General features: G+C 41.2%; 1 protein-coding gene across 1 annotated transcript in view; it reads right to left on the bottom strand.

Annotated features, from left to right (window-relative positions):
* Positions 1 to 25,360, bottom strand: part of VIPR1 (vasoactive intestinal peptide receptor 1) — a 75,636-nt gene that overhangs the window by 27,840 nt on the left and 22,436 nt on the right. Inside the window, exons 3-5 of the mRNA XM_059483469.1 lie at positions 19,651 to 19,754; positions 12,705 to 12,805; positions 10,300 to 10,432 (exon numbers count right to left, since the gene is read on the bottom strand). Of these exons, the coding sequence (XP_059339452.1) occupies positions 10,300 to 10,432; positions 12,705 to 12,805; positions 19,651 to 19,754 (338 nt within the window). The remainder of the gene's footprint in view (positions 1 to 10,299; positions 10,433 to 12,704; positions 12,806 to 19,650; positions 19,755 to 25,360) is intronic.

A 25,360-nucleotide genomic window follows, 5' to 3' on the forward strand; every position in this document is an offset into this window, starting at 1 on the left:
CCTATAAAAATACAGTTCAGATGCTGGAGGCAGTAATTAGCTCAGAGCTGAATCTGCACTGAATATACATTTATCATTCTCCTCAGTGGCAGTAACTCATTCATAACTCCTGAAATTAGTCAGTCTGGACCAGCTGAGGAATTTATCAAGCTCAATAAGAACAGCTTAGTTGGACAGGAATTGTTCTGAGTTTTTGAGGTACACACACACACCCAACACACATCCATGATCAACCTCCTGTGAATGCAACAAAACTCCATAAAAAAAGGCAATCAACTCCACAGAAATGCCAGCACAAGCCTCTCTTGCCTTCATTAGCAGGGATAGGGCTTGTTGCAGGTTTAGGATTTGGGTTCAGGAACGATTTAGACCACAGAAGTACAAAGGAGCACTTGAGTGATTGATACCCCACAATCTGCCACAGCCGGACTGGGAGCACTGGAGTGTCACAGCCCCAGTCACAAGAATCCCCATCCCCTGTACAGAATCATGGAATAGTTTGAGTTGGGAGGGACCTTTTAAAGGTCCCTGTATGGCCTGTCCTGTGTGTGGACACAACCCCTTTGCAGACCCCACATTCCTCCCTCGTACCCATAAACTCTGTGGCTTCCTGAGGTGTGGAAGGCTTGAGGCAGGGCACCAAGACTTCTTTAAGTCAGATTAAAGATATATTGAAGACATCCCATGCAATCCTGGTCAGTGATGCAGCTCCTGGCATTATTTATGGAGTTGGGACGGTGCCTCCAGCAAAAATGTGGGCTCAGATTTGCCTCAATCCATCAGTCATGAAACCTTGAGACCTCAAAATGCTCCTTTAAGGTTCTTTGGTGCTGTAACCTGGGCTACCACCAGCACTGCAGCAGGAAGAGATTTACACTGAGGTTCCTGCAGGTGTCTTCCACAGAAGACTGATAAAAACTCATTTTCCCAGTGACAGATTTACCCAGCACTTTTGTTTTATGTTGCCCAGAAGACACAACCTGTGGAAGGGCTGCTGACTGATGGTGCTGCATTTGCACTCACAGCAAAAGCTGATCTTCTCCCCAGCCTGGTCAAAGAGGATTCCTTGGCCTTATTTAAAAGCTTTTCATAGATCCCACTCATGACCTGGAAGATGGGACAGCACTGGGCAGGTATTGCCTGCTTTGGAGATGCTGAAATTAAGAATTTCCAGCACAGGGACTGGCCCAAGCCTACATGTCCATAACTATAGTTCCACTTCAGACACTCATAATCATAATTAAATTCAGGAATACATCGCTTTTGAGCTGTTACCACCTCACCCCTTCTGTTGAAACATCAACTTTAACCAAAGCATAATGAAATCTGTAATAATGATCCAGTAACCAAATAATTGCTCTGCTTGTAAGGCTACACATATGGTTAATTCCCCATCTCACTATAATGGCACTGGAATTAATATAAGTGTGAAATTCCCAATAATTTTATACTCTAACTGCTCTGTCCATGGCTTAACATGGCCCATTAATTTCTGTGCATGGCGATGTCAGGATGGACTCAGTTTCCAATCAAGTTTTCAATTTTCAGAGGGGATTTTTCTCTGTTTTTAACTTAACTTTTAGTTCACAGAAGCAGAGAATCATTTGGTTTGGAAAAGACTTTCATTATCATAGAGTCCTATTGTAAGTCCAGCATGCCAAGGCCACCCCTAAACTGTGTCCTCGAGAGAGGGAAAGAGAAAGAAAAAGAAGAAAGAAAAAGAGAAATAAAAATAGACAAAAAGAGAAAGAAAAAGAGAAATAAAAATAGAGAAAAAGAGAAAGATAAAAGAGAAAGAAAAACAAAAAGAGAAAGAAAGAAAAAGAAAGAAAGAAAGAAAGAAAGAAAGAAAGAAAGAAAGAAAGAAAGAAAGAAAGAAAGAAAGAAAGAAAGAAAGAAAGAAAGAAAGAAAGAAAGAAAGAAAGAAAGAAAGAGAAAGAAAAAGAGAAAAAGAAAATGAGAAAGAAAACCAAAGAGAAAGAAAAAGAGAAAGAGAAAACAAGAAAGAAAAATAGAAAGAAAAAGAAGAAGAGAAAGAAGAAGAAAAAGAAAAAGAAACTAACTTATACTAACTTAGGCTTAGCACACCCGACCTGTTGTGTAAGAACAGCAAAAAAGCAAATTAAAAACAAACACAAGCCAGACTTCCTGGCAAAAAGCCATCACTTTAATTTCTTCCCTCAGTTTAATTGCAGTTGTAGACCAGGTTCAAACAGGTGGGCTATAAAAAAGCCCCACAAGTTTATGTTTGATAATCAAAGTGAATTGTCTTCAAAAACTCAAACGAGAAAATTCCTCCTAAATCAGTTGGGTGCCTTTGACTCTTTCCCTCCCTATCACAGGCTGTGACAAGCAGGGAATTTCCAACAATAAATTGCTGCACTAGTGAGTGGTTCTGCAGCTTCTCCTAGGACAGAAATTTAGGATGCTAGGAACAATATCTGTGAATGAAGAAATGTGATTGAAGGAATTCTTAAAATGCCATCTTGATAGGAGCAAAGGGGCCCACGATGGACTCCACTGTCAAAGTCTCTGTGAAAGCAATTTATGATCTATCAGGACTTATGAAAAATAAAAGACCTTCATGGGAATAGTAATCTTATGTTCTTGATGATGAACCTTTCAGAGGCTTCAACTCTAAGTGCAGAAATGTATTATTAACAGCACAGGCAGCTCAATTTAACTGGATTCATGGCCAGTGCCTGCCTCAGGCACAGGAAAAAGGGGTCCCAAACCCACATTTTCCTGTTAATTTCCTGTTCTGCACCCATCGTGCCTTAGAAACATAATGCAAGAGCACTCTAAAGCCTTACCAGTGGCTAATTAATTCCATTTATCTTAACCTGCTTTCCTTCAGGTCACAACCCATTACATTTTCACACACCCATCATTGCCCCGAGAGCACGCCCTGCAATTCTTGCCTCATGTCAGCTGTCACAGGGCAATTTATGAAGCCATTATAACCTGGATTTGTGTCTGGGCTCGTGGATTTGTTACCACTTCATAAAGCAGAGGTGCCATTCCCAGATGGATGAGCTGGGCTGTACAGCCTGACCCAGGCACACCCCCCTGCCTCAGCCAGGTAAGGCTTTCCTGCTCCCATCAAAACTCTGCAGCAATGGAGACATCAGGAAGGAGCTTTTGGATCAGTTTCTATTTCTATTTCTATTTCTATTTCTATTTCTATTTCTATTTCTATTTCTATTTCTATTTCTATTTCTATTTCTATTTCTTTCCTTGGCCTCTTCTACCTGCAAGAAAGTTGGGCCATTGATGAATCTGCATGGAGCATTGTATTCCTTATTAGAGAATTATTTCTGCAGAAAGAGCTCAATCCAAAGTAATATGCAATACAAAGTCATATGAAATCCAAAGTCACAAGACTTTATTTAAAGTTAATTTAAACCTGGTTTTTCTCTGCACTTTCACCTCCTCGGTGCCAGCTGAAAATGGCAAGGCATTTATAGAAACAGAATCCCAGAATGTTTTGGGTTGGAAACCTTAAATATCAACCAGTGCCACCTCCTGCCATGGGCAGGGACACTTTTCACTGTCCCAGGGTGCTCCAAGCCTTGTCCAACCTGGCTTTGGACACTTCCAGGGATGAGGTGAGGATTTACAAGGAAATTACACGAGACAGCCTCTAATTCAGGTGCAAAGCATGGCAGGGGCAGATCCTGCAGTGATTAAAATAAATTGAGTTGCACCAGTAAATTTTGTCTTGAAACAAATGGAGTTGCACCAGTGAATTTTGTCTTGAAACAAATGGAGTTGCACCAGTGAATTTTGTATTAAAACAAATTGAGTTGCACTAGTGAGTTTCGTATTAAAATAAATGGAGTTGCACCTGTAAATTTTGTATTAAAATAAATGGAGTTGTACCACTTTACACTGATGAAAAATGTGGTGCACATGGCTGCTCTTCATGCCTTGCCCACTTCCCACGCAGGCTTCCTCAAATCCAACACTGGATTCAGGAAGAAACTCTTTTGTCTGCTTTCCCTCACACAAGAAGCAACTTTAGCCCCGTAACTGTGATCCTCAAGGCTATTTAAGAATTTCTCTTTGCTGATTTTAACAGGGGTTATGTAACTGTCAGTCCTGAAGGACTCAGCCTATTTTGTCTCTCAGGAATTCCTGTTTGATTTTTGGGAGCTGTCTTGTGAGTATTTCTGAGATGCTGATTAGCTCTGGCTGGCCTAACCTGGGTGTCAGATGACTCAGAGTTGAGTTCAGGTGTAAAAATAGAATTATTTTGGTAAATGGGTGAACTGTGCCTGTTTTGTCAATCACAGGATAAAGGCACTCATGAGCACACCTGCAGTAGTAAACCAAGCCAACCAAAAAGAGAAGGCAATCAGGGTTTTAATAAAGCCCTTCCTCACATTTTTCCTATTTTACCTCTTTTTTGGTGTGTTGGTGGCAGCCCATGATGGTGGCACTGCTGTGTCCAGGATTACAGAATCACTTAAGTAAAGAAAATTCCTCCTCCAGAGCTCTGCCAGTCTGACCTTCATTCCTGGGTTAATTCCTTCTGCTTCCATTCCTGTGTTATTTCCTTCTGCCTCCATTCCTGGGTTTTTTACCTTCTGCTTCCATTCCTGGGTTTTTTTCCTTCTGCCTCCATTCCTGGGTTTTTTTCCTTCTGCCTCCATTCCTAGGTTAATTCCTTCTGCTTCCATTCCTGTGTTATTTCCTTCTGCCTTCATTCCTGTTTTTTTTCCTTCTGCCTCCATTCCTGGGTTTTTCCTTCTGCCTCCATTCCTGTTTTATTTCCTTCAGCCACAATTCCTGTTTTATTTCCTTCTGCCTCCATTCCTGGGTTATTCCCTTCTGACTCCATTCCTGGTTTTTTTTTTTTTTTTTTCCTCTAGGACTTGTTTGGGTTTTTTTGTTTTGTTTTATTCTTTTTTTCCCTTCCTCTCTGTTTTGCTGTAAACCTTAGATTGTAGCAGTGATCATCAGATATCACACAAGGAAACAGCTGACTCTCTAATATTTGTTCTGCTTTAACACAAGTGCATAAAAAAACCTTCTACAGTTCCAGTTTCTTCATCAGCCTGCATATCATGGTGCTCCCACATGGATCTGAGTGGGCCTCACTGCTGGAAATAAAAATGTATCTGTCTTCAACTTCCATAAATAAAATTCATTTAGGGGTCTGTAGCTGTTATCAGTTTGTCTTGAGGGAATTACAGTAAAAAACCACCAATTTTTCACTCTGAAAATATGAGATATTCATGCAAATTCTCAACTGCTGAACTCCCACTCTCCTTTGCAAAGAATAATTTTTGTGCTGGAAATTTTTTTGTTTTACCGGAATAATACAAAAGGGACAAGATAAATGATGTGATCTCCCTTGGCTGAATCTCCAGCAAGGGCAAACTTACAAAGCTCAGAAAAAAATGTCAGCTTGAATTTAATCTATGGAATCTGATCTTTGTTTACAGCGAACTGTTGGCTTTGTCTTCAGCAGGGCTGGAAATGTAAGTGGTTCATCATTATGATGCCATCCAGATATGACAGTAATGAAACTATATCAAAACCTATCCCTAAACCCAGAAAAAAATTAAATAAAACAATGATTGAAGTGTTCAGTTCAATCCTTCTGCCACATTTGTTGTTTTGACTGTTGTTTTCTACAGGGTGTACCCCAGGGAGGGAAGGAAAGGGGAAGATAAATTGTGGGAATGCCAAGAGGGAAGGGCACTAAAGCTAAGGAAATCAGGGAGAAAAACTGAAACTTCTAAGGAGGCCTCTTGAGTCTGGCAGGAAAACACAACCAAACCAAACCCAACCCAACCAAACCAAAATGGAAAATATGAAGGCAAATCCAGACTGAAAAATGGTGCAATTTTTCCCACACAATGAACAATTTGCAGGTGTAAAAAAGCCACGTGCAGCAAGTTTTCCATCAGAAACGACCAATTAGTAAGACAGAACATGACCTGAGTGAGTCAAAACCAATATTGAGGAATTGAATTGAAGAATTTTTGAAGAACTCAGGGTGGGTGTTTCTACAGAGCCTTCTGAGCCTCATCATCTCCACATCCAAGTGCTGAAAGCCCCAGCTGACAAACACACTCCAGCAGATGCCTGCTTTTAATCCATTTAAGCCAGCAGGATGATTCAGTTACACATAACTACAATTAAAAAGCTCCATAAGTACTTTATGAGAGAGAAGGAGCAAGTGAGTTTGGTCTCCTCATGGTACCTTGAGCAGAACGTTGTGTCTGTGGATGGCCCCCACATCCCTCTAGAAAATTCCCTGCAGGGTTTTGTTTCTTACATTTTCCACATTCTTTCTGTGGAAAATCCCACAAAAATCCACTTTTGGAAGAGGTCAGTCTAAGGATTCATGAACCATGAGCTTTAGCATAAGTCTCTGTTAATTTGGTGAGAGTTCTTCTCTATTTGACTTCTTATAGTATGTGTTGTGAATCTGTTAAGATTGTGGTGGAAATATATTTGCAGTCATAAGGTACTAGATAATCATAATATTATATTTAAAAATATAATATATACAATACAAACATATAAAATATTTATAAATTTATGTATATAAACATATATAAATATATCTATATAAATACATAAAAATTATATATATAATTATATCCATATGTAAATATATAAAAATATGTTTATATATATAAATATATAATATGTAAAATATATAAAATATTATACCATTAATATAATATAATATAATATAATATAATATAATATAATATAATATAATGTAATGTAATACAATACATTGATATATAATATATTATATACTATATATGATATATGATATATGATATATTATATATTATATATTATATATTATATATTATATATTATATATTATATATTAATACATTATATATTAATACATTATATATTAATACATTATCTATTACATTATTAATATAATAATCATACAAAGTGTATTTCAATAGTAGGGAGAGCTTAAGCTCCTCTAATTGTTTTTCTCAAGTCTTTAACTATGTCATATGTCAGTGGTACATATTTGGGATTTGTATTTTGTTTACCATATTTTATTGGTATGGCTATTATTTGTGTTGATGTCATGTCAAAATCTCCTTCCTTTCGTGGTTTTTTTTTTCTAATTTTTGCTTAATTGGTAAAATTTTGGATGTCTCTTGAAGAATCTTTTGTATTATTATTATTAGAGCTGGCTCTTGGAATACGAGGAAATGGGCTAATTCTCTGTTTTTATTCTGTAGGTTTGTGTCTTGCAAAGATGCAAAGGCTTTTCTTCAGGCTTTGAGGGTGTATTTTCATTCCTTCATTCACTGTGCCTAGACACAAATCTAACAGATTGGGACACCTGGGAGGAGGAGAAGGAGTGAGGGACATTTCCAAAGGCACCAGTGCTGAGTTCCCTTGGTGTGGGACAAGGGGCCTTGTGCAGGTTCTGGGTTTAAAGATCATTTAAACCTTCTCCATTTAGTCATAAAAACAATCCCTGTTTGTCAGCTCAGGGTTTCTGACTAATGAAAACAGGTTGATTTTTTCACCCAAGCAGCAAGACTTTTCTTTCCCCCAGGAGAGAGTTTATCCATAAAGTAGGACCAAGGACCACACATCACTCTGCAAACATCGCCCAGTGCTGGCTCACACCATCACTCAGTGATGCTCATCACATATATTTTATATTTTGGCTGCACTGGCCCTGAAATGCTTACAGCCACATTCTCAGGCACTGCGGCCCATAGAAATGCTCAATAAATTAATTTTTTGGGGTGTTTGTTCATGTTGAACTCAGTAGCAATCCAGTTCTTTTTGAGTTTATAGTGGTGGAGAGTTAAAACCACACCTGAAGTGTCCCAAACTAGGTAAAATGAAATAAAAATACAGTAAAGCCTATTAAGAAAAGGGGTTTTTATTACATATACATCTTTCTGTGTTGGAGTTTCTACTTGATTAAAGTATTGACACACTTGTTGGTGGAGAATTTAATGTATTTTTGTGTGGCTGGAGCACAAAACATAATTTGAAGTCTTTTACTGCAGCAGGTAATATCAAATTGAGGACTTTGGTGCCTACATCAGAAATGCTGGGAGAGGTTTATATTCATTTGGATTTTATAGCCCTAAATCTGTTCTGTCCTTACCCTTTCATTCCCTAAAGGAACCGAGTGTGGTGTTTCTCTTCTAATGAAACACTTTTATTGCTTTGGGTTTGCCCTGTTCTAAACCAGAGCAGCAGTGAGAGCATTCAGCAAATTGTTTGTTCAAATCTCTCCCCAGACTGAAGGAGCTCAAGGCCACATCCATGACACACACAGCCCTCAGTGAATTGTGTATAAACATGACACACACAGCCTTCAGTGAACTGTGTATAAACATGACACACACAGCCTTCAGTGAATTGTGTATAAAATCCTGACTATATGAATTAGCACCAGGTCTCCCAATTCAAGCTTTATCCTGCCAGTTTAAAGCACAAACTTAGCTCAAGCCAACCTAACCCAACCCAACCAACCCCACAGGAACACAGTGGATTTTACAACAATTTTTCCTAACAGATTAATGTTAGGAGAGGCATTTTGTGTCAGTGTTTTTAGACTGTGACCTAAAAATGTTGTCCAAAATGCTGGTTCAAGACTGCAAGGGGTATGCTCAGGCTAATGTGGTGGAGACAGGTTTGTCCCACATAATTTTATAACTGGTATTTATCATCCAGCCATTCACCTGAGCTGGCAATGAACTCAAAAATTTTCTGATGGGGAGAAACACAAAAATGTTGTAGCCATGGGGCACCCTGAAAGTGCAGGTATTCTGGATTCTGCAGGAAAATTCTGTATTTACACCCAGAAATGTTTCTGCATGGATGAGAAGCCAACACTGGATCCAGCAGAATCCAGGGCAAACTTCCACAGGGATGAGAGGCTGGTTCACACCCCATGGCCTGTCCTGGTATGACTCTTCTGCCAACTGGCATTGACAATTAATCTGTGGCAATTTATTCCAGTTTCCATGTCTTTCTACCCATTCATGGACCTTCAGAATAAAATCCCATTCCAAGAATCCAGGGAGGATCACAGAGAGGAGGGAGCACACAGGGAAAGGAATCATGCTGCACACAGTTCTTGGGAAAAGCTGAGAGGAGGCTGCTCTGGGTTTCAAGGTCGTTCTAACAGCAGGGACAGGACTCAGGGTAAGGACACAGGAAAGCCAGCGAGCAAGGAAAAAAATGGGCAGATGGAAAAGAAAAGAGAATCTTTTTATCTGGTGGTACATGACATAAAAAACAGGTCCAGAGGTATCAGTATCAGCAAGCAGCTCATCTAATGCTCTGAATTTACTATGGAGGGTTCCTGGTTTTCCTTTTTTTTTTTTTTCCCCTGGATAACTTCTGATCACATCTCTTCATTTTGGTGATTTCCATTTCCTGCCAAAATTTATTCATGACTGGTGTCCCCTGATGTCAGCGTGGCCTTTAGATAAACAGCCCTTCTCCCTCCCTAATGTTTGCTCCAGCTGATAACACTGAGTTTGAAAGGCAAACAAATAACCCAACTCCTTTATTCCCCTCATTTATCACCCCAGGAGGGAAATCTCACAGTTGCAGACAGCGAGCGTGGGATACTCATTCAGATGAAAAATGGATGATGATGATGATGGTGTCTGCACAGAGATTTCCTGCCTGAAATCCTGCAGGGATCTGGTCACCTGAGCCCAGGGAACTATCCACATGCAGGATCCTTCTCCCAAAGGATTGAACAGCATTCCAGACTCCAGGGAACAGATTAATTAGAGCCCACTGTCTGTGGGTGCACATAACACACACAGCTCATGTGCAAGTACTTATCCCATAGATAACTAAAATTTGTTATGGGAATTTGGATCTGACTCCCATCCTCATGGAAGAAAAAAGGTTTTATTGAGTCCCTAAACACCTTTGACCAGGATATCCAAGAAATGAGCATGTGGCTGGGAGATGGACACAGGACTGACAGGAGCCCCGCAGTCCTGTACAACCTCATTGTGGGTTTGACCTGATAAAATCTTTAAGATTCAAAAACACCTCTAGGACCATCAAGTCTAACTTCAGAAAGGATTAGATATAAAATATAAATGCAAACATTCTGGACTCTGATAATCAATTTATTCCTTCTCCATATAAGTCAAATGGCAGCAATCATGGATTTCTTTTTCCTTTCAAATGAGAAGAGGATATGAAATCTTCCCAAAGTACCCCACCTCACATGCATTTGCAAGGTAATTTTTGGTGCATTGCTTAAGAGGGGCAACAAAATGAGGTGGAAATTTTGAGGCTACTTACTGAACTCACAAAGCAGTGCTCAGACTCCCCACTTTCAAACAGGATGACATCCTTGATGAAGACTGCGATGGCTCTCATGATGAAGGACATGAAGAGGTGCATGTGAATGTAATTTCGAGTACAGTGTAGTTTTCTGTTGGGAAGAAATGAAGCATTTCTGAATAGCAAATCTTCTCAAAAGCATTCTTTTTATATTTACACATTTCTTCTACTATGACATAGAGTCCCAATTAAACATTCGAAACCCTGAGACAGGCTCCGGTCTGATGAACATCACCACAAATCCACTTAAGCCTCTTTAATTCCACAGAATGTGACAATCCATGTATCTGCAGCAGAACTGCTGCTTTTTCAATCCTCAGAAAAACAGGAAAAACTACAGGATGACAGAAAACAGGTCCATCCCCCTGCTCTCCACTGGAAAAGAAATGTTTTTGATTGTGCAGACTGTGCTCATGATAAAGGGCTTTTTTCTACAAAATGTTTCTGCTGCAATAATTCTTTTCAAAGTGAAATGTCTTTTCAAGCAGGCAAATAAATTCTTAGCATCTGTTCCCAGAATTAACACATATTACAGACTTTCGAGACTAATATGAACTATATTTTCACTTTAAAATTACTGGTTGTTAACGATACTGAGAACTACACCAGAGTTTTTCTATCCCTTGCCTGCTAATATTTTGAAGATGAATTCCGATCAAGTGGGAATTTTTTTAAAAGAGAATTTACACCAGCTAAAGTGAAAGGCCTGATAGTCTGGAAAAGGGTGCTTTGTAAGACACCAGAACCACACCAGACCTCACTCAGCAGCACAATGAAATTATCACCTCTTAATGAGCCAGTGGGCCCTGGCAGGGGTTGTTTCCATCATAATCTCTGATGATGGCAAAATAATGGGGCTGAACTGAGTCCTCTGTGCCTGCAGGCCAAGGCAAGTCAAGATAAGCTGGTTCCCACCAAGGAAAAACAGGATCCTCAATGGTTTCATCAGCCTGGCTGGCACTTTGTGCCTTGTGGAGGTTGTTGGCATGTGTCTGATTGACTCCTCCATTGTAAGAGCAGTGGAGAGAGCACTTGGGAAGAGAAGTGCTGCGTTCCTGAAGGGTGAGGCCAGCCTCGGTGTCAGTCACTCCAGAAAATGTGCTCTGTCTTAAATGAGGAGATGGAACCTCATCCAAAGGGCTCTTCCATCCCAGCTTTTTGCTCATCTCCCTTTGTATAAATTAATTTATAATAGGAGATGACATAGATGCAGACATCTTCATTGGAGGCACCCAAATTTAGATGCCTGAATCTATTGCAAAAAACAGAGAGCAAGAATTTATCCATTTGTTACAGTGTGGGATTCCAACGCCACTTGGTGAGCTCCAGACTATCTGCCCATCCATCCATGGTCTCCTGGTCTCCTGCAGGCCCTGCATCCTATCTGCCACACTTGTGCCCATCTCAGGGACACCAGCAAGTTTAAATGGCCCTGGGTGTCTCTGTCTTGCCATAGAGTGACAGCAGGAAGTGTTTTTGGAGAAGACTTTGGGAGGAAACAGGGTGCCCAGAGAAACTGTGGATGTTCCATCCCTGGCAGTGCCCAAGGCCAGGTTGGATGGAGCTTGGAGCAACCTGGGACAGTGGAAGGTGTCCCTGTGCATGGCAGGGGATGGAGTGAGATGATCATTAAGGTCCCTTCCAACCCAAACCATTCTGGGGTTTTGTGATCCTGGATTTTTTGGATGCAATTTTGGATACCATTTTGAATTCCTACTTTAGGTAGAAATTCCCTGGTATCCATATACAGGACACTATGGACTGTTTCCTTTTAAGAGAGATCCATCATAGAGCAATCTGCCTTTGGTGAGATGAATCCCCTTAAATAATTGGATTTTGTTTACAACTCCCACACAAACGTCACAAATCACACACCAAAACACAGCCACACTGATGATGGAGGAACCTTCCTCCCTTATCCAAGACAGACTGACAGAAATCTTGGGCATCTTCCTGTAACACTCAAAACCTGCACAGCTGTCGTCTTGTTCTTCCAAGTTCTTCTATGCCTTCTGATGCTACATTCTCGTAATGAAGATTCTCACGCACTTTTCCATAAATTATTATTGTTTTACATTCTTTTCTGGAGGAGGACAAATTTGATGGACTGCTGGTTTGTCCAGTGTCACTGGAGAGGTGGCACTTTCACCCTCTAATCCACTGTCACTTTTGAAAGTCTATAAATGTTGGAGTCAGAAATTAAACTTCCCTTTCTTTTTTACCTTGGTGATTCCATCATGCGTGTCATTTTATTTCATGTCCTATAGCAACACAGCCTTATTTTGTGTCCTGTGTCCACACAGCCTGTAAATCACCAGCCTCTGAGCCCCTTCCCTGATTTTTTTTTCTGCTGGTGGCCTTACCTGAAGAGACACAGGATGATCATGGCAGCTGTGAGGGCAATGAGGGACAGGGTGTGCCCGATGGTGTAGCCGGTCTTGACCGTTCCGTAGAACGCTGTTTGCTGGTGTGAAAGAAAGAAAACAGAGCTTTCAAAGAGGTCCAAAGAAATCCTAAACACAGCATCACTGACTGCTGGGACAAGGAAGTCATCATTCTCCTTTCTCACAGAACACCTCTGACTCCTTCACCCTTTAAAATCCCATGCAGTAATGAATGTGACTCAAACACCGCCGGTGTGAGTGCGGAGAACTCATCTGGGTGCAGCAGGGCTTGGACCACTCCAAACCCAGGTTAAAATTACACAAGGGAAAGGTTCCTGCTGGAAGGAGGCTGATTTGACACCTGCAGAGACAGCTCCAGCCTAAAACCTCGTGGAGCAGGAGTGACCAATGTTCAGCTAAACAGTGCACGACACTGGGTCTGATGTGGTGAGAGCAGTGAAATTAATTTTATTAAGCAGGTCTGAGGACAGAACTGTCTGGGAAATTGGTTTGCGTTTTTGCTTTTGAGGGACTTACACCGTTGTTTAGGCAAGTAAAACGTTCTCACTGTTAACTCAGAAATATGTGCTAAGTGGGAAATTGGTTCATGGTTTTTCTCTTTGATAGCACACAGAGGGAATCTCTGAGCATGGCACAGCAAAGGGCTTGGATCCAACAGGGAATCCCAGTCTAAATAAAACGGGCAAATAAGCTCTCCAAAGCTGTCTAGCAACACTCTAAACCAATAGAATTTGATTTTCAGCTTGAAAAAAAAAGAAGAAAAATTCAAGAGGTAAAATTATTTAGACATTTATAAATTTTAAAAAAAAAAATCCAAGTTTTAATGAGAATCTGACTCTATGGAAAATTTTATATTTTCCAGCTCTTGACTGACCCTCCTCTGCTCTTCTTGTCACCATCTTCTATAAACAACCAAAACCATAAAGAGCAGGTTAGGCAGAAAATCTAAACCCAACCTTGTTTGGAGAAGTACTCTTCCATAACATCGAGGGTTGACATTTTTATGTGCTATTTTCCCAGGCTTGAACAAGTATTTGGTGCTTTACAGAAGCAGGGAGGCTGGGATGAGTGTCAATCCTTTAGCATTTGCACAAGCCAGCTTGGAGAGGTGTTAAAACAAGCTATTTTTCAGAGATAACACTGGTCACATCTTTGACCACAGATCTCAGAGGTGGTTGAAGCATCACGTCCTTCCAGGCACATCACTGAGAGCTTTGGGTCACTCTGAATAGATAATTCAAGGCTTTCAGGACAATTCATCTGCCTGGTCTCGCCCAGATAAAGCTCTGCAGGTGGGGCCTCACCTGAGGGGGGCAGAGGGGCAGAATGCCCCCTGTCCCTGTGGGATCAGCCCAGGACACAATTGGATTGCTGAGCTACAGGTGCACATGGTCAGCGCGTGTTCAGCCTCTCTTCCACCACAACCTCCAAGACAAAATCTTCTTTCCAGCCTTCCTGGAGTCTCAAAGGCAGCTCTGACTTTTCTAATTAAAGCAGCTAACCTCCCTCACGTTTAATCTTTCTCTATTATCGCTATTTTTGATGGCACCAGGAGGTGCAGGAGGAAGAGGCTGTCCCACGCTTCATTTAGGAGAGCAAAGTAGCCCTTCTGCTTCTTAGAGTTATTCCCAGGAGCAAGTTATGCATAGAAGGTTCCTGTTGTTATTCAACAAGCAAATCCCTGCTTTCCCCTTCATATTTTATAGTGATTAATCCCTGTTGTGCAGAGAAGGATGGTTCTGCATGCAGCTTTAATGCAGGATGTGGGGTCATCTCTGCTCTGGAAACAGCACATAATGGCTTCTCACTCTTCACTGCACTTGCTAGTGACAGTTGGTTCCTATTTCAGAGATATCAAAGCAGAGAATTTGACCCAAGATCATAAATGGAATTGAAATTTCACTCAGGGTCCAGATTATAAAATATTCTTATTAGGAAAGAAAGTGATGTAGATAAGCGGAGGCAATGCCTGCCAGGATGCCTGACTGTTTTACAGAATGAAATCAGGAAAATTCATCATTGTCTCTCTGACTTCTAAAAGCTTCTGCTTAATTTAACTGGAGTGTGATAATAACAGTTATTCAGGGTAGGTGCTAAATTGAGATTAACTGAGATTTATTTTCCTTGGTTTCTATTCAGTAACCTCAACATTTGTCCCTTGGTTAAAAATGGGAAACATTTACAATTTTGGGAGGAAAAAGAGAGAAATACTGATATGAAGTCTTTCAGGAGTCAAGTGTTTTGGGGTTCATGCCATTCAGCCCAAAGTCATCGGGGTTCTCTGGAGAGTAAATGAAAAGGAATTTCTTTGGAGAGAAATGTGGGCTAAATTGACCTCTGGAGGTTTCTCTATTTCACCATTTTCAGGACAAACCTGAACCATCAGAGATCTGCTGTTGGAACCCTGGATACTGAGAATTTTAGACTTTCTGTGTTGAAAGGCGCAGATCCTCAAGAGAACAATGCATTGATCTGAAGCTATAGAAAAAGCTTCCAAAATTGATTAATAACACAAGGATTGGGAGTGTGTAGCTTAAATAAAAGTGTGTGACATCACACAGTGGAACACTTAAGAGTTTAAAGTTTTAGAATACAGTAATATATATAAGGCAAGATAGAAGTTTTAAAGCAGTAGCTAACCCTTCATCTTCACCTTCTTCTTCATGAGTTTAAATAGTATTTTATAATTAGATAGAAAAGTCCACATTGCAGAACACAAGTAGTTATTAAGTTAAAAATAAAGATAAATTAATTTCTTAATTAGATAGTTTTTCCTTAAAAGACCTTATAGAGATAAATGTGAAGCCATTTCGTAGCTTATTAGTGAAATACTGTAAAACTCACAACTTGTAAGACTAGATTAAAAATAAGAATTAATAAACATCTGAATCCAAAATACCATCCCTACATATTTAATCCCGACCCTGACCAAAGCAAAAAACCAAAATAAAACCACAAAAACCCTGGGGTGGCCCCTCTGAGCAGATGGAAGCACAGCAGGGAGAAGAGCATCACCTCTGACAGAGGAGCAGGATAACAACCCCACTCCCCATTTGCTAATGCACCATTTCTAAAGGTCAGCTTGGAGAGGGGCTCATCATCCCTGCATGGACCCCAAGAGCAGCACTTTGGGGCCTCCATCATCTGCTGCTGTAGGCACTGCCAGAATTCACAGCTAAGGCCTCACACACTGCCCTTATTTATTTTTCATTTTTTTTTGTTGCTGTTTCTGACCTGAGACCAAAAGTTCATGAAGTTCTTAACTCCTGGAAGCTTATCAGTCTTTCCTAGACCTCATGTCCTGTACAGCCTGCTGTTTTTTTTTCTCCTCCCTTTACTTCTTGCTCCCCAAACTCACTGCCAATTCAACAACAAGAAAACAAAAATCTATTCTTCTTCACAGGCTGCTACTGCATGTTCACCCCCTCTTCAGCCACCTTTCACACAAATTGGAAGAAAAAAAGCAAGAAAAACACTGTGGAAATCAAAGGAAAATAATTAAGAAAGAATTAAAAGAACACAATAGAAGTTCTCCTGGTAACACAGAACTCTGGCAACGCTGCAGGCTGTTGGGTGGCAGGAGCATGTCCCAGGAATTCCCAAATCCCCTGTGCAGCAGGAACACTCTCAGGGTCTATTGCTGGTCACAGTGACCCTGAGATGTGTCAGAAAGTCTCTTTTCCTGCCCAGCAGTCAAAGAAAGAGTCAGAGCTCTTAATTTCTCAGTCTCAAGGTTGTTTCTTGTGTCTTATCTATAAAATTCTTTCTCCTGTCCAGCCAAGGTCCGCTCAGCAGGTCAGTCAGAGGCACACCAGCCACCCCAGAGGTGTTGTTATCTTTTTATACTAAAAACTATGCGTACAATATTTACAATTACTTCCCAATACCTACCACCTATGTTAGACAGTGAGCTTCTACTCTAAACTGTTGCAGACATCTTTTATGAAAATCCTTTCCTCAGGATTTTTCCTCTTGAGAAGCTGAGAGGCCTCAGGAACAAAATGTAAACATTGATTATCTGCTGCTGTGGAATGCAACAGGTGCACCTGGGATTGGTCTCATGTGGTTGTTTCTAGTTAATGGCCAATCACAGTCAGCTGGCTCGGACAGAGAGCTGAGCAACAAACATTTGTTATCATTCTTTCTTTTTCTATTCTTAGCCAGCCTTCTGATGAAATCCTTTCTTCTATTCTTTTAGTATAGTTTTAATGTAATGTATATCACAAAATAATAAACCAAGCCTTCTGAAACATGGAGTCAGATCCTTGTCTTCCCTCAACCTGAGACCCCTGTGAACATGGTCACACAAACCAATTTAAAAGTGCCAACATCACAGCAGAAGATGGAGGACAAGAAGAAGGAGAAGAAAGGCTGGACACACCCAGATCCCTCCATCTTGCCCCCTGAACCCCCATTCTAAAAACCCACAAAATCTAGTTTTTCTCGTAATAAATTCACTATCATTCTACTTAAACTGTCGTGGCTTGTAATCCTTCATATAAGGTTGGCAATTGTTTTTTCCAAGGGCTCAGTCAAAGGCACAGGGTGTTGGGCTCTGTGCTGAGGTCTCTGAGCCCCCCGGGCAGGGGCTCGAGTCCTCCAGGGCAGCCAGAGGAGTTTCCTGGGTTCCCACAGGACACCAACCAGAGCTCTGGGTGGGGGCCCTTGCACAGCAGAGCTGGAGCTGTGGTTTCTGCAGGCACACAGCTCAGCCTGAGGGAAGGACACTTGAGGATGTGAAGCGCTGGCGGACCCTGAGGCAGACTAAGGCTCTCTTCAGCACAGCCCTCAAGTTCTTTGTGCACCTCTGCCTTTGGTCTTTTCTGTTTTTTTTTCCCACTCAGAGCTGGCTCAGATTCCCTGTTAACTCCTGGAGTGCCTTGGCAATGTGTGACCGTGCACAGAGACCTCTCACCACATTGAGTCACAGACTCCCAGAATGGGTTGGGTTGGAAGGGACCTTAAAAATCATGTCACTCCACCCCTGCCATGGGCAGGGACACCTTCCACTACCCCAGGCTGCTCCAAGCCCTCTCCAACCTGGCCTTGGGCACTTCCCAGGGTGGGACAGTCACAGCTTCTCTGGGCAACCCGTGTGGGGGCCTCACCATCCTCTCAGTGAGGAACTTCTCCCCAATTTCTCATCTAAACCTGCCCTCCTTCAGCTTAACACCATCCCTCCTTGTCCCATCACTCCATGCTCTTGTGAAAAATCCCTCTCCAGCCTTTTTTGTAAGCCCCCTTTAAATACTGGAAACACATATTAATTAATTATTGAGATTCCTATGTCCAACATTCACTAACACTGAGGTATGTTTTAAACAGCAACAAAAAAAAAAAAAAAAAAAAAGCATGAGCAGAGGTTTAATATAAACACATTAAGCTATTATATAAAAACATAAATACTGCAACATGTGATTGCAGTGAAGTATAACTTTCCATGCATAAGCTTTTTCTTGTTGACTGTGGGACTGCTTCAGGTGATTAGTTTAGATTAGATGCTGAACTTTGAGTTAGGTGAGGTGAATCTTGCTTCTACCATTTGTTATCCTCTTTAGACTTTACCCTTCATGTCTCAGCATGCAGCAAACCAGTAACAAACTCCTTCCTGTGGAATGACAATACTCTGCAAAGCTAATTATACCCAGGTCAGTGATTGCTAATTTATACACAAATATCCCAGAGAACTTCTGGATTTTCTATCAAAATTTAGTAAAATTTCATGAAAATATGTGTTCTCTACAGTGATGTGGATATTTAGCTGTTTAGGATGTGCAGAGCAGCAAAAGATAATTTTTATCCTTTTAGAGTTTTTGATGATTATGTTGCCATAGAAAGATTGGAACCACCATATCTACTTAAGCATAAATATAAACGTGGAGGGCTTGTTTCAAAGTATACTGTAGAAAATAAACACCTAAAGTTATGTGTGGGCATCATATGGACAATGATCTGATCTTCTCAGGTCCTGACATCCTGGAAATTTTGGATGCTCCATCCCTGGAAGTGTTCAAGGCCAGGTTTGAACGGCCTGGTCTAGTGGAAGGTGTCCCTGCCTGTGGCAGTGGGTGGATGGGATGATCCTGAAGTTCCTCTCCATCCCAAGATGTGCAAACCCAGGGCACTGGGAATATTTCTGTGTCTGCTCTGGGGTGCCCTGACCCCCAGGGCAGCACTGACTCTGACCCTCATCCATGGAGAAGGTTTCCTAAACTCGAAAATAGACTGGAATCCACCAAAGTGTGCAATAGATTCTAGAGAGCAGTGTGGGTGTGTCACTGGGTGAGAAATTGAGGTTTTGGGGTTTTTAGTGTGTTGTGGATGGAAGCAAGATGGAGGGCACAGGGTGTCATCCTGGGTTTCTTCTTCATGCTGCTTCTTCCTCCTTCTCCATAGGTTTGGGTGGCATTTTGTAATTGGGCAGAAAAGTCCCCATGGCAGCTCTGTGGGATCAGTTATTGGGTTAAAAGGGAAAATAATCCAGGTGTCAGTTCTGAATTGGATAGTTTAGTCTGAAAAGCCCTTGGAACAAGAGATTGTTGGCCATTTTGTGCCTTCTGATGAAAAGCTGCTGAACTCCCAGCAGTGAGACTGTTTTACTGATGAGAAACAATAAACACCTGAGTGTGAACATGAAATAACATCTCAAGTGCCTTCAGTCCAGACCCAGAGAAACCCACACCTGGAACCACCAAACCATTCCATAATTCTATGAGTCTATGACATCAAAGGGAAGATAATTTCCTTGACCAAACATTTGAACTCTGCTTCCAAGGATCCTCAAGAGGATCCTTTCCTCTTGAGGAATCAGAGGGGAATGGGAAAAGTTTGGCATGGGAAGATCCTACAATTCTGGTATTGATCTCTGTTAAATCTTGATGCCCACCCACCCAGGTTTACAAACCTCTTCCCCTGGAGTGCTGTTGGAATCATATCCACAAGCTACAGCGTAGGGTGCAGGATACACATCTGACCAGCCCTGGCTTGTACAATTCCTGGTCACATTCCCTGCAAGAAAAGAAAAAAACATTATTTAAAAAGAAACCTTCAGCTCACTGTTAAAACCACTTCTGCCTCTTGTGGTATAAATACCAAAGCACAATTCTTGTAACACTTAGAGAAAAACTCTCATGCTTTTCCCCTGTTATTAATTTTTCATATTACACAGAGCTCATAAATGGGAGGCATCTATTCTGTTTTAAAGTCCAGACCTCAGTAGAAAAGTACATTTTAATACAGAGGTGCACACAAAACATCCCTTCAAGTGGTACCATGCTGCCAGTTGTACCCAGACCTTTGGTTCCTGGCACTGCACCAGTATTGTTTGAATGTTTTATTGTCACATTGACTTTGTTCCTGGAAAATTTTTTATCTAAACAGAGCAGTGAAGTATTTATGCCTTTCACTGTGCCTGTGAGAAGCCAGGACAGGGATAGATAAAGGGCTCATTTCACACCATGCAGATAAGGCTGGGGGTCTGGAAACCAAATGCAGTCCTCCACACCCAGACCTTGCCTACAACTGAGCCCTGAGCAAATGTGATTCCTGAGAAATGTACTGCACTCTGGTTTGTGAACAAAACACTTCAAAATTTGGCTGTGAAGGGAGAAAATCCACACACTGACAACCTGTATTGCCTGTTTCAACTTGCACACTCCAGGGCAGGAAGATTTCCTGGACTGTCAAGCTCGCTGAGTGCCTGGGGCCTCTGACCAGCCAAAAAGAGCTTTAATTAACACAAGAACATCTCACTCCCTCAGCCAAACTGTCAAAACTGAGGTTTACGTGGCTCTTTGGTACTCAGAGCTGCCTGATCCATCCAGGACTGTAAGAGCAAAAAGCACTTTTCACTTTGTAAAACATCTCTGCTCCCTGTCCCAGCCGGACCTCAAACCCACAGCAGCTTAATCCAGCCAAAGGAGGAGAGAGCAGCACTCAGGACAAGCCTTATCCCAAGAGGTTTGTGGGCTAAAAGGCCAAGATATGGGCTGGTCAAAAAATAATAAAACAGAAATGCACCCAACAGCACATTGTAAATTCCCCCAGCGCCTCCCCTGACCACCAGTGCCCACCCTGCCCACCTCACTAAAATCCCATTACTGGGGCATTCCACTGGTGCCATTCACCTCGCAAAACTGGAAAACTGGTCAATACGCCAGAATGAACAAACAGAAATAAAACTTTGCTTCTTAAGGTGAAAAACGACACCAGTGAAGCTCAAAGAGCTTTGCAAACATTTCCAACAATTGAGCTCTTTGCACACAAGAGTAAGAAAAGTCCTGCAAATGCGACCAAATCAATTATTCAGCTGTGAGTCACAAAAATATTTGAGTATCACCTCCAGCAATTTCTGACACTTCAGTAATCTGAGCATCTTCCCAACCACGGGCCTGTTCTGCACTGAGAACAATCCCCTGCCTGAAGTCACTTCTCCAATCCCTGTCACAGATGGATTTTGACATTAAATTTGCTCCTCTAATCTGTCTTTGCAGCAGATCTGAATCTGGGAGGTATTGTAAAAGCAGGGCCTACAATGCAGGGAAGAATGTGAGGAGAACTCCATTGATTCAGAAGGATAATTAATTACCTCATTATATTATTATTCTATACTATATTACACTACATCTAAACTGAAACTGCACAAGCACCCAACTCAACCAAATCTCCTGACCAACCATCAGGACACAGCTTGCAGAGATGGGTCAAGGAAACAAAACACTCACACCAGAATCCAATCAAGCAAATTCCTTCAGGTAAACAATCTTCCAACACATTCAACGTGTTCCAAAACACAGGAGCAGTAGATGAGATAGGATTTGGTTTTTTTTTGGAAAATCACTCTTTTCTCTGCTTCTCTCAGGTTCGGAGACTGCGAATCCCACAGGGAGGGCTCTCAAAGGTGCTTTTCTTCATTTTTCCATGGGCTGCTGGCCCAGGCTTTCCCTGCATGGCCACTGTTTGCAGTTCTTTCCACCAGGGTTCATATCAGGATCATAAAGGATCTTGTGCAAACAAATCAAGGACACGACTGTTGGGTGCTTTCAGCTTTTCTGAGTTATGCAATTTCTGTTATTTCTTCTTTGTTACAATGGATCCCATTATCTGAACTTCCCTGCTTCCCATTTCCTGCTCAAAACTCTGTTTGGGGATGGCTTAAGATTTCACGGTGGTTTTCAATCTTTGTTTCTTATTCTCAGTGAGCTAAGGTGTGCTTCTTTCAGCTTATTTTTCTCCTGTTTCTTCTTTTCAATTGCACTTCCTCACAATTTTATGATTATTTAAAAATTCTCACCTCTCTCAATACCTACAGAAATTGTCCCAATGCTTTAGCAGATGTGGAAACCAAGGTAGAAGGAAAATCAATGACAAAGCATCCGTGGGATTAAAAAACTAATTATAAAAATTACTGTGATTTTAGGGAAACAGAGGAAGAGTTTAGGGAAACTTCCCAGAGAATTTTTCCTGCTACCCTTTGCAGCTCATGTCACCTTTAGATGTGGAAATTCACACACATGTTGTGATACAAGGCACCTTTCTAAAACCTCTCATGTTCACCTGACGTCTGAGAGGTACAAAAAGTAAAAGATTAGAAAATAAAGATTTGATCACACAACAATTTGCCTCAAGTAATGGATGATGTCTGTCCTCAGACCAAGTAACATTTCTACTTACTGCTATTTAAAATATCACTTTCTATACTGAAAATGAGCATAAAATTTGGGAAAGTGCCTCACAAGCTTAGCCTTCCTCTGAGGTTCACAGGCTCAGGTTAGACTGAAGTATCACAAAGATTTTTATGTTCCAATGTCAAATCCCAGCTCTGCTGCAGATCCCTGATAAAAATCAGACATTTTTTGTGGTCTCACTGGCTCTTGTTTTTTCCAGACTTTGGTCATAAAGTCTAATTATTTGTCAATGGAAAAGCAAAATTTTCAAAGCACCAGAAGTTGTATTTGCCCTTTTCCAGAGCTGTTTCTCAGCAATTTCTGTAACACAAGTTCTCCCTAAAATAAGCACCAATGGAGTACATTGAAAATGACAGAAGCAGAAAACACAAACTTTCTGTACTTGGAATTTATCTCCAGCCTTTCAAAGCCCACTGGATTTCCCAAATATTCCCATTTCCTATCAGACTGGAGTTAAAATTTTCAAACTGTACTCCTGGATATTTAATGAGAAAGGAGACCAGGGGTTTATAATTACATGTATTTAGCAATGCAGAGTTGAGGAGATTCACTGAGAGATGGGAAGCATCCCAGTGCCTGAAGTTTGTGCTCCAGGCTCTCCTCTGTGCTTTGGAAAAAGAAGAGGAAAGTCCCTGGTGAGAGCAGAGTCCCCTCATTCTCATGGTATTAGTTAAAGCCATGAATTAATCTGGGTTTTTCTGTGGGGTTTGTATTTAATTTTATCAACGTCAAAGTGGCATGACTGTTCCTAAAAGCAATGAGGTGAGGTTTTCCATTTAAAAAAAGTTGAAAAAGCCACAACTAACTCCCATTTGTTTTAATAATAACCTCATTTTGCCTTGCAAGAGCTCAGTTCCTGCTTTCGTAGCATCCCAGAATGGCTGAGGTTGGAAGGGACCTCTGGAGATCATCTGGCCCCAAACCCCTGCTCAGGTGTGGTCACCTAAAATTTAGGCATGACCAGATGCCTTTTGGATATTCTTGGAATCCTTCAAGGATGGAAGCTGCACAAGCAAATCTTGTCTCAATTCAGAATCATGAAATCATCAAGGAATTATTTGGGTCGGAAGGGGCCCTAAAACCCAGCTCCAACCTCCCATGAGACCTCCTTGCTGTCACTGAGAGGAATTTCCTGCCATGATTTATTCATGACACAGCAGAAGAAAAGGGAGGGGTTTGTGGAGCAGAGATAAAACCAGAACATTTTCTTTATCAGAGGTGTTTGATCTGGGTGGGAGTTAAATCACTGAACACATGAACTGAATAAATGCACAGAGCTGTTGTCTTGCTCTCAATTTTTTTTTCTCCTACTTAATTTCATTCTGCCTCTCATCTGTTTCAAACACACCCTTCAAACTCTGAGACACGTCTGAAAGTTCATGTTACAGGTGAAGTTTTATCTCTTTGATCTTCGTGGAAAAAAACCCTCTTATTGGCTTTTAATGGGAGTTTGAATTCAGACAAAGAGATCTGAGGTCAATCATGGCTCAGGGGTGTTGGGTTTTGCCCCCCTCTTGCTTTCCTTGCCCTTTTCTGTAACAACTTCTAAAGCAGAGGGGAAGGTGGTGACTGATTGCCCAGCAATCACTCCTGCTTCTCTAGCACTATATTCCATGGACATAAATCGATTTTTTCAAGCAGAAACTATTAAAGCAGTAACATTTCTATTATTTACCATTCCTGAGACACTGCTGAGCCCACTGGCACATCTCTGCTTTCATTTTTATTATTGATCTGCCCCACTGTTCCTGGGGAACACTTGGGACTTGCAGACAGCTTTCACTTAGCTGGATGCTGAAGTGCTTGGGCCTGGGAAAAACTTATGGGGAAAGTCATGACAGGATAATTTCCCAATTTGCTTCCTCTGCCTCAGTTGTGGTCTCACAATATCATTCCTTCAGTACAATTTCTGCCCACTGTTTATTGTTATTTTATATTTTTGTATTTAATAGCTTCATGTCATAGTAGAGCCTTAATTTTTTAACTTGATTTTCTCCCTTTCTTGTTTTTCACATCACTTGGCCTGCAGATATTGCTGCCACATGTCCAGTGCCCTGAAACTTCCTGCACCCTGTTTTTGTGGCAAAACTCCATTTTGCCTTATTTTACTTTCCCCTTCCTGTATATTTCACTTCTAAGAGTGAAGATCCTGATCCTTATTACAGATAATTCCCCCTTTCTTAACAATAACAATGTTCCCCTTGATTAGGAGATTAGGCACCTTTTGGAAACTGTTTTTTCACCCTAAAAACAGAGCTGTCAAATTATAGGAAAAAATTCTCATTAGATCTTTTGATCCTGCAATTACAGAGTTCCAGGAAACATTTAGGAAAAAAAGATGCACATTTTTGGGTAGAGGTGGAGGTGTAGCACCAATCCTTCAGAGGAGTGTGGACAAGTATTGTGAAACCTCAGGTGCAAATAAATAATGGAATCATAGAATGGTTTAGGTTGGAAAAGCCCTCTAAAAGATCAAGTCCAACCATTAACCCTACACATCCATCAAACCACGTCCCCAAGTGCCACATCCACACGTTTTTGAACATTTCCAGGGATGGCGATGCCCTCTCTGATCCTCCTTTGCTCCAGGTAATTTTGCCTTTCTGATATGAAGGCACATGTGTAGAGCAGAGAACCTGAGCAGGTCAAGGGCTCTCAGTAAAGAGAACTCCAAAAAAACCACACTCGACTTCTTGGGTATTTTAATGACCATTTGTAGCAAATAAATAATGGGTATGGTTCATTTTGGGGTTCTTTAGAGAGATGGTGTTGTCTTCTGCTCATCTGCTGCTCTCTGCTCATCCCTATCCTCATTTTATTCAATTTTTGCTCCAGTTTCAGAAGCAATGCAGAATAAAAAGTGCTCACGAAGGAGGGGAAAGGAGAGGGGAAATAAATTTAAAACACCCAAGGGAAAAAGGAGTTTGG

Source organism: Ammospiza nelsoni, chromosome 1, assembly GCF_027579445.1.
Source record: "Ammospiza nelsoni isolate bAmmNel1 chromosome 1, bAmmNel1.pri, whole genome shotgun sequence".
NCBI classification, from domain to species: domain Eukaryota; kingdom Metazoa; phylum Chordata; class Aves; order Passeriformes; family Passerellidae; genus Ammospiza; species Ammospiza nelsoni.